Consider the following 9,126-nt stretch of genomic DNA (forward strand, 5'->3'; position numbering starts at 1 on the left):
TATATATATATATATTTTTTTTTTTTTTACTGAGGTAACATTGGTTTACAATACTATGTATGATTTCTCCCTACCACTAAAGCACCAATAATCCATCATAGTCCTCTGGACCCCCCTTCTCCCATTCACGTTGTCCCCCTTCCTCCTACTCTATTAATCTAAGTTGCACAGTCAGATTTCTAGTTTGTTTTGTTTTAGTTTTTAACTGTGGTGTTTTGGTAAGGTACTTCCACTCCCTGGCCTTTGGTGCTGCACAACATTATCCACCAAGGTCTGGATGGAAACAAAATGAGCTCCTCTCACCTATAACCTCATCCTGGACTCAAGGTTTATCTGTGAAATGAAAGGATGAGGCTGATGGATATCTAAGACACCTGTCCTCCCTCACCCAGGCACCTTCCCTGAGGAAGTCCACATCATGACAACAGCTTGGAGGACTTGAGTGAGCACAGTTTCCCTACTGGTTACCCCAACAGAGACCTCTCAGGAGAAAGAAAGGTAAGGGATCTGATGGACAGATACTAAATCTAAGAGGAAAGTCTTGCTCAACTCCTCTCTACCCTGCATTCCCATAGCTGACTACCATGCTTTACTCATTCACTAAACAAACATTTATTAAGTGCCTACTATGTGCAGGCCCTCCTATACCCACTGGGGATAAAGTGAACAACCCAACTCACTGTCCCCATGGCACCTTCATCCTCATCAACATGACCTCGTCAGTTCATCCTCCCTTTTCCATCCCCATCACTATGACCAAGCTCACGTTTTATACCCGAACCATTGCAATACATTCCATTAAACCTCTCTATTCTAGACTCTTCTACCCTTCCACACCAGCTGCCAGAAGAGCTTTTCTAACAGGCAATTCCTGCCTTGTCATTCCTGATTTAAAATTCTACAGCTTCCCACAAGCTATAGGGCAAAGTTCAAGCTCTTTGTTAGTGATTTAAGTCTCTTCCTGAGCTGCCTCTGCCGGCCTCTGCTGTCCTCTGCTGGCTCAGCTCTTTCCACACCCTCCTACCCCAGGTTCATACCTAAAGGACCAAAGGACTTCTCTTCTCTCCCAACAACTGCTCTTTTTAACTGTTGCCTGCCTGGGAGAAAATTCATCCATCCTTCAAGTCTCAGCTTAAACCTCACCTCCCTTGTGGAGGCCTGTGGCACCATTTATATGGGTCAGGGTGGCATGAGCATGGGAAACACTAGAACAAAACTTAAGAGCTCTCAGTAGGCTAATATTGCCCAACTCTGGCTCAATCGTTCACCAGTTATATACTCTGGCAAGACACAAACTTACCCTCTCTGAGCCTCAGTTTCCATACCTATAAAATGGAGGCATTGATAATACCTACCTTCTAAGAGTACCCATAAGATAATATGGGGAAAGTTATGAGAACAGTGCCTAGCACACAAGATGTCAACAACGAATACTAGCTAAGTTATAAGCCCTCTTGTACTGATGCAGGAAAAATTTCTCTGAGCTCCCAGTAGGTGCTAGACACTTTCACACATATTATCTTATTTAATTTTCACAAACCCATGAGGAAGACATATTTATATATAGAAGTCTACAAAAGTAAGTTTCAGGACCCTCCCTGGTAGCACAACGGGTTAAAGCACAGCATTGTGAAGGTCACAGCTGCAGTCACTTCAGTGGAAGTTCAATTCTAGGCCAGGGAGGTGACACATGGCACAGGAGACCTCTCCTGACTTGCCCACTGCTCCCCTCAGCAGTGTACTTCATTTATCTGCCAGTTCTGCTCCCTGCTCTGTCCCTGGTAAATCCTCTCACAGCTCCTGCACCTGTGGCCTGTACTCCAGTTGTGTATGCATAAATAAATAAATCTTTAAAAAATAATAACGTAAGTTTCAGAGAGGTAAGGTGGCTTGCCCAAAGTCACACAGCTAGGGCCCAGCAAAGATAGGTTTCAAACACAAGAAGCTGGGTAGCTTCAAAGTCCACACTCTGCTTTTATGACCATATTACCCCTCCTATAACTACTACTGATAATCATAAAATAAGTCACAATCATTAAAGATTTGCAGATCAAAACTCCCCTGCTTGTAAAATAATCTTTCCGCTTTTTACCGGGCATTCAAGGCTCTATAATCTTATTTCTACTTCCTTGCCCTCCCCACCCCAATTTGCATTCAAAGTCCTGGCACATCAGGCAAGCTAAGTTGGTGTTCAGGCTCCAGTGAAACCACAAGTCAAGGGACGCCTCCCCTTCTTCCCTCAGAGACAAGTTGTCAGCTGGAGAGGAAGTAAGTACTGGTGTTAGGGAATAATGTCAACCCAGCACCTGGGGACTTGAATTTGCATGTTCTGTGGTTGACTCCTCTGCTCTAGACAAACTCTCTTTCCCTGCCTGGCTCTTGTCCTAATCTAAACAAATACTGTCCCAGATGCCACTAACCTCTCATTGATAGGCCAAAGCTAGACCATTTTCTCAGCTGCAGAGAGGGACAGAGCAGGGTTCAAGGGCAGAGCCCACGTGATGGACTTCCCTTTGTTCTGGCTGTGGTTGGCAGAGAGAAAGATGTGGCCTAAACATTGCGGACCTTCAAAGTCTAAGAGATTCTTCATGAGAATCACAGTCCACCCTGTGCAGCTCTCTCTGGGGCCAGGAGGGCAAAGAGGTTAAAACTCAGGTCCAGAGTGAGAAAACTGAAACGCAAACACTATAGTTAGGCGGCAGCCTCGGGCACTGCAGCCTCGTGCCAGCAGCTTCGAGAAGGTATAGAAACTGGGCCTGTAAGTCCAAAGGGTGCAAAGTCAATGGGAGTGGAGAGAGATCAGGCCCAGCCAGCCCTTTGCTCTCTGGAGCCTGAGTCCTGCCTACCTGGACAGGCTCTGGCCACTTCCTGGAGGAACGTCCTCGTGTGTGAACCAAAGGGGAGCTGGAATACGAGGCTGAGCTCCGCTGTGTCCAGCTGGACAGTCACATCTGAGCCTGCACAGAGAGGAGGAAATGAATCCTTAGCCTTCAGGAGCTAAGTACTTAGATGCACCTAAAGGACAGACTCCCCGAAATGGAGAATCAGCAGTCCAAGACGCCTAAGCCCTTTCAGCCTGAAAGCAATTCCCTAAAGACAGCCGCTGGGGAAATAAGGGACCTCTGCTCCAAATTAACATCATCCTCACTCCACAGAGGGGGAGGACTGACACAAGCTATGCAACGTCCATCGTCTGATAGATTCCGGGTGGATTGGGATAAGCTCTGAAAAATCAGACTGTCCACTGCTAACTTATGTTATGACCTCCCTTTTTTGTATAAACATAATGTCAAAATATTCTGAGCAACAATTCAGTTTACAACTGGATTGATTTAGCTGCAAAAGGCAGCTGCTGGTTCAGGCAAGCTGCCCCAGAGTGAGAAATTCCTCTGTCTCCTGAGACAAAAGCCAAGCCCCAGGAGAAATAAGACCCCAGGACATAAAAAACTCCTGGGAAGCTTCATTGGTTTCTTTGAATAAAAATAAACTTTAGATAAGGCTCCCAGGGCATAATGGACACATTTTAACCTTGACTACACAGGTGTTGTTTGATATACAACTGTATAACTTTCTCTTAATTTACTCCTTTTTAAAACAAGCACTAACTACTCTCTGCTAGCCTTAAATTAGCCACTAACTTTTCTTTGGATAATCACTGATAACACTGCTAACACAATTTATTACTACCCCAAGACCCCTAACAACCTTTTGCTAACAAGCTCACCCTTTCCCAGACCCCTCTTCCTTTAATGATAAGTAGACAGCTGTATATATGATAACTGTCACAAAAACGTATAATTTAGCATTCCATAAATTGTAAACAGAAGAATGTTTTTTCCCTTTATCCTTGAGAATGTTTTATGGTGATATCTCATTAATTTACCCTATTGTTATTACAAATAACTACTTGCTACACAGTATAAATAAAGACCTGCTGAAGGAAAAGCAGGAAGACTTGCACCCTATCCTGACTCCCGTGTCTTCCTCACATCCGTTCCCCTCTCCCCCTTTTTGGAATATCCGCTCACCGAGGCCTTCCCATCCTAGGGTCCTGCCTGTGCTGCTTCGAGACACCCCAAAGGTTGGAGCTGGTCTCTGACAGAGGACTGAGGTTCCAGAGAGTCACTAAGCCTTGAAGTACTAGGTAGAGCTGAAAGAGAATGAGCTCTTGGCCTGTCATCCATCCACCCCCCACAAGTGGAGTGAAAAGCAAAGGGTCACACAAGAGCGGCTACCCATTGGTTCGTCTGCCTGACTGTGCCAGGCACATGCTGGGCACTGAAGATACCATGGTGAAGAGAACAGACATGTCTTCAGGGAGGGCAACTGCACGTGTGTTTTGCTTGCAGCTGTCACCCAGGCCCCACGGGCATAAGCTGGGCACACCTGGTGTGTGCTGAGCTGATGAATGACTGGAACAATTTGGCAGAGTGATGAAGAATATGCTCTTTAGAGTCTGGATTCTGAGCCTACATCTTGTCTCCACTACTTAATAATGACTTAATTTCTCTGGGCCTTCGATACCTTGGCAATAAAATGGGAATGCAAGCGGTGATTTCCTCATACAGTTATAAGCAAAGCACCATAGGATGTACTTAAGGCTTAGCATAGTGCCTGGCACAATACAATCATTAGTTAACCATTCACTTATTATTACTAGTATCACTTCATACTATCATCAACAGCCTGGCAAAGAAGTCAGACATCAAATCAGTCACTACAAATGATTAAATCCCTGTGAGTGGCAGGGAGCTGCAGGACAAGGGCAAGGAACGTGCATCAGTAAGTTGATGCACAACTTCAGGAGTCCAACCAAGTCTCCCTGGGAGAGTCCAGTGTGAATTGAAATCCTGAAGAGTGAGCTGGCTGACAAGAGGGATGAAAGCTTTGAGGAAGAGGGAACAGCATGTGCAGAGGCCCCATGGGGAGACGAGGCCACAGTCCAGGTGATAGCAGCACCCAGTGTAGCAAGCTGGCAGACGGCACTGGGAACTGTGGCCCCAGAGGTGGGTCCTGCTGGCCGACGTGAGGCTCCCAGGGGTGCTCTCACTCCACACTGCTCCTCTCCCTGCACATCCTGGGACCCAGACTGAAAGGACCACTCACCCAGAATGTAGACTTCACCATCTGAGGACACTGGGGAGGGAAACAAAAAGGGTTAACAATTGTGCACCCTGGGCCCAGTGTTGTCCTTGTTCCCACTGCCCCTCCCCCAACAAGGCAGCCTAGTCCTCAGGGCCCAGAGGAGAAGGACTCATACCACCCCGCTGTGGCACCTTCTTCCAGCGAAAAATCCCGAGTGACTGGCACTATCTGGTCCAAAGAGACGTCATCCCCGGTAATGGCCATCCTCCGATGTGTGTACAGGAAGAGGCTAAGGGCAGGAAGCAGAGGTGAGGACAGTGCCCACTGGCTAGCCCATGGACCTAGGGTGGAGGCCTTGGGCGCTCACACTCCCTGGTTGGTCCCCAGGGCTATGCTGGTGATGTCCAGCTCAGCACACAATTACTTTTTTATATAAATTTACTTAATTTTAACTGAACATTAGGATCCCCGTCAGGTGTCATCACTATAGTCCGCCACCACAGCGCATTGTGCTTCCTCCTCATCACGTTCTTATGCCTCTCCCATCCCATCTCCTCTCTCTGGATGCTTCAGTTCTCTAGTCAGTCTTCAAGGGTTAGTTTTAAACATGTCTTTGTCTGACCCTTAGTTTGGTTTCTTTATACTTCGTGTACTAGTGACACTCTCCAATATGTCTCTTTGTCCTTCTGACCTGTTTCTCTTAGTATTACCCCTTCTAGCTCCATTCATGCGGTTGCAAAGGGCATGGGTTTGTCTTTTTGACTGCTGAGTAACATTCCTTTGTGTATATATTCCATATCTTCTTGATCCACTCATTGGTTTGGGGGCACTTAGATTGTTTCTATAATCTGGCTATTGTAAACTGTGCTTCTGCACACAATTTTATGGCTAGGTCATCAAAACTAAACTTGTCTCCTTTTGGTGTGCACCTGCTTTGTTAGGAAACACATACTTGATAGCCTTCTACACTGTGAGTACCTCTAACTGTAAAGCGTACTCACCCTTCCCCTCCCTGAACCCGTTTCTCCATCTGTAAAGTGTGATCGATGGATGGTGGATGACAGCATCTCAGCTCCCCCACCCCAGCTCTGAAAGTGAAGGACTCCCATTCTGCCTACGAAAACTTTGACAAGTATTTTTTAATTCTTTCTCTTTCTTTGTAACATATGGGCCACACCGAGCACTTTCTGTGTGCTTTGCAGTGTTTTAAATACATTACATGTAATAACCACCTACTAGAGAAATTGAGGGAATAAAAGGACTTGTTCCAAATCACAAGGCTCGAAAGTAATGAAGTCTTTGGGCCCAGGCAGTTAGACACGAGGCTCAAGATCTGGACCAATATAATAAAATGCTTCTGCTCAAGAAGCTTCCTCAACAGTTTGAGAATGATATAGGCTAGTATATGAGAAAGGTTAGAATTCAGCATAGAAGGATTAACATTCAGCAATATTAACTATCATTATTATAATTATTCTAGAAGATTCAGACTCTGCCCTAGAGGGATGGTTGAAGTCCAGTTGGGGGTATAGTGAAGACTAACCCTGGGTCAGACAGGCGAGGAAGGAACCCCTCACTTACCCATATTCCTGCCCCCCACCTTCCAGGCGGTGGCGCACCAGTCCCAGCAGGCGGCTCTGCCGGCTGTCTCCCTCACACAGCACACCTTGCACCACCTTTGGCTCAGAGTCAAGGGAAACCCAAGCAAAAGGGAACCCAGGCATCTCCCAACTCAGCCTGCCCACTTTCCCTGCCCCTCCCTGGCCCATACAATTCACTGTATGACCTGGGAAAGGTGATTCTCTTCCCCATGCCTCCCTCACCTGTGAAATGGAGGTTAAAATCCCCACTTTCATGGGAGGTGGGAGGATGACATGATTTAAAGCACCAGGCAGAGTTCAGGACTAAGTACTTAGTAAATACTGGTTTTCTTCTCCCTGTCATGGCAAAGAGAGGGAAAGGAGAAGGGCTAGGCAGCAGACACTTTCCATTCTGCTCCCAAGGCCAGAGCTGGCCCAAGATTAGGGTCCCAGTGCTGGAAGGATACGATGATGCAATATTCCCCAGCAGCCAGGGTTTCCTGGATCGCCACAGACTGGTCCATGCTGGCCCCTGCTGAGCAGACACACTGGGAAAGAAGATAGAGGGGAATCCCCTTTGGTCAACAAGTTACCCAGGAGGTGATAGGCGATGGAGCTGCTTTAGGGAGTTGGGGAGCAAGGAGGAGAGGCCTTGCTTTGTTCAGGGAGAAAGTAGTGGGAGACTGATCCTCTTCCTCCTCCAAGGGCCTTTTAAAGTCTCTAGCCAGAGGGGTCCTCCCTTTGGCCCTGGTGGGAGGTATTGGGCTGGCCACCAATACCTGTTGTCTGGACGGGCACCCAGTTCTCCCAAGTGGGGCCCATTCCACTTGTTGGAGGTGGGATGCCTGACCCATCGCTGGTGCGGGCCACCGGTCCATTGCTAGTAGGATGGAGCACAGCCTCCCTTTTGGGAGACAGTATTAGTCTTGCTGGGGCCTCTCTGGTGAGTCTGCCTGGAGTTGGGGGGGAACATCCTGCTTCTCTTGGGGGTGGACAGTCTTATGTGGACAAGGACCCTACTCTGTTCCTATTCCCCTGAGACAAGAAAAGCGTCCCTTTGCTCCTTGGCCCTCACTCCAACCCTGCAGGCCCCAATTACATCAGCAGCAGGCCACGGAGATGTCCCATTCTGACGGCCACAGGATGGGGACCCCATCACTCAGCTTGCCCGCTCCCTTCTACCCAGCCCCGCCCTGGCTTCCCCACTGCCCACCTGCTCCCAACCCCCTGCGATTGCCACCTACCTCCTGAGCTGTCAGCGCCAGCTCGCGGGACACCGCGGCCCTGGCCCGCACCACGGACTACATTTCCCAGCAGCCCCCGCGCCGCAGGATGGTTTGTCCGCCTGCAAGTCCCGGCATGCACAGGCCAACGGTGGGGGTGGGGTGGTCTTCCCACTCCCGTTAACTCCTTAGATTCTGGGGTACGCTGGGCTCCCTATTCTGGAGAAGTGAGCAAATGCCCTAATCGCTCCACCGCTGCCCGAGGAAGCTGAGCTCCAGGAAGGGAGATGGACCTGTGGACCTTTAGGAGGAAAAGGTTGCGTTTTCTTTTCGGTCCCAACCTCCGCTCACTCCAGCGGACCAATTCTGACCTCTGCTGGAATTCTTCCTTCCTAGATAACTATCCTGTCTCAGCTTAAGGAGAACAGCATGAAGAATCATTATCCCCATTTTCTAGGTGAAGGAACGACGCTCACAGGGGTTAAACAATCAGACCGAAGTCCTGCAACTAGCAAGGAGCAAAATTGGAACTCAGCTGAAAGTCTGACTCCAGCGGCGTTGTCATTGACTCCGTGACACTCTGCCTTGTTACCTCTTTAGCCTTACAGGTATATACCTGGCGGGGCGAGGGGGCAGCAGACCAGCCTGCCTGTGGGGCAGTTCGAGGGTAACAGATGTGCAGACTCAGCTTCTCTAGGGGAGGAGGCAGGACTAGGGAGGGTCCCCGTCAGTTCTCAAGCCAGTTTAAGGATGTGCTTTGTTGTCAAAACCCTTTTTCCAGATTCCGGGATTCACACAGAGCCACAGGCTCGTGTCTAAGGACCATCTCCTTTGGGGTGTTGATTTTCCCATCCAAGGAAAGGAGGTTGGTGCAGGTGGACAAGAGGGGTCAGCTCAGTCTTTCCACCATTCACCAAGCTGTAAGCTCCCGGAGGCTGGCTTAGGTCTTTTCCTCAGTACGTCAGCAAAGTACTGGCACACAGCTGTCTCTCAGAATGTGTTTATTGCCTAGTGATTAATTAATGGACTTTTTTTTTTTTAAAGATTCATTTATTTGTGCATACAGAACTGGGGTACAGGCCAGAGGCTCAGGGGCGGTGAGAGACTTCACCAGAAACAGAGTGGGGAGGAGAACAGGAAGATTGATGAAGTACACTGCTGAGGGAGCAGCGGGCGGGTCAGGAGAGGTCTGCCACGCCATGTGGTCACCTCCAGGGCAGGCGGGGATCGAACTCATG

At 48.5% G+C, this 9,126-nt stretch overlaps 1 protein-coding gene across 3 annotated transcripts in view; it reads right to left on the reverse strand.

The window, feature by feature from the left end:
* INPP5B (inositol polyphosphate-5-phosphatase, 75kDa) overlaps positions 1 to 7,978 on the reverse strand; it is a 49,184-nt gene extending 41,206 nt beyond the window's left edge. The window contains exons 1-6 of one of the 3 annotated variants that reach the window (XM_012722623.1): positions 7,910 to 7,978; positions 7,133 to 7,213; positions 6,667 to 6,761; positions 5,277 to 5,374; positions 5,107 to 5,136; positions 2,847 to 2,957 (exon numbers count right to left, since the gene is read on the reverse strand). In XM_012722623.1, coding sequence (XP_012578077.1) covers positions 2,847 to 2,957; positions 5,107 to 5,136; positions 5,277 to 5,374; positions 6,667 to 6,761; positions 7,133 to 7,189 — 391 coding nt within the window. In that variant the 5' untranslated portion in view covers positions 7,190 to 7,213; positions 7,910 to 7,978. Of the gene's footprint in view, positions 1 to 2,846; positions 2,958 to 5,106; positions 5,137 to 5,276; positions 5,375 to 6,666; positions 6,762 to 6,908; positions 6,968 to 7,132; positions 7,214 to 7,909 lie in introns of those variants that run through there. The other 2 variants (XM_012722624.1, XM_012722625.1) reach the window with 2 other exon arrangements.
* Between the last annotated feature and the right edge of the window lie 1,148 nt (positions 7,979 to 9,126).

This window comes from Condylura cristata, unplaced genomic scaffold (genome assembly GCF_000260355.1).
Source record: "Condylura cristata isolate star-nosed mole 26May11 unplaced genomic scaffold, ConCri1.0 scaffold00008, whole genome shotgun sequence".
Taxonomy (NCBI): domain Eukaryota; kingdom Metazoa; phylum Chordata; class Mammalia; order Eulipotyphla; family Talpidae; genus Condylura; species Condylura cristata.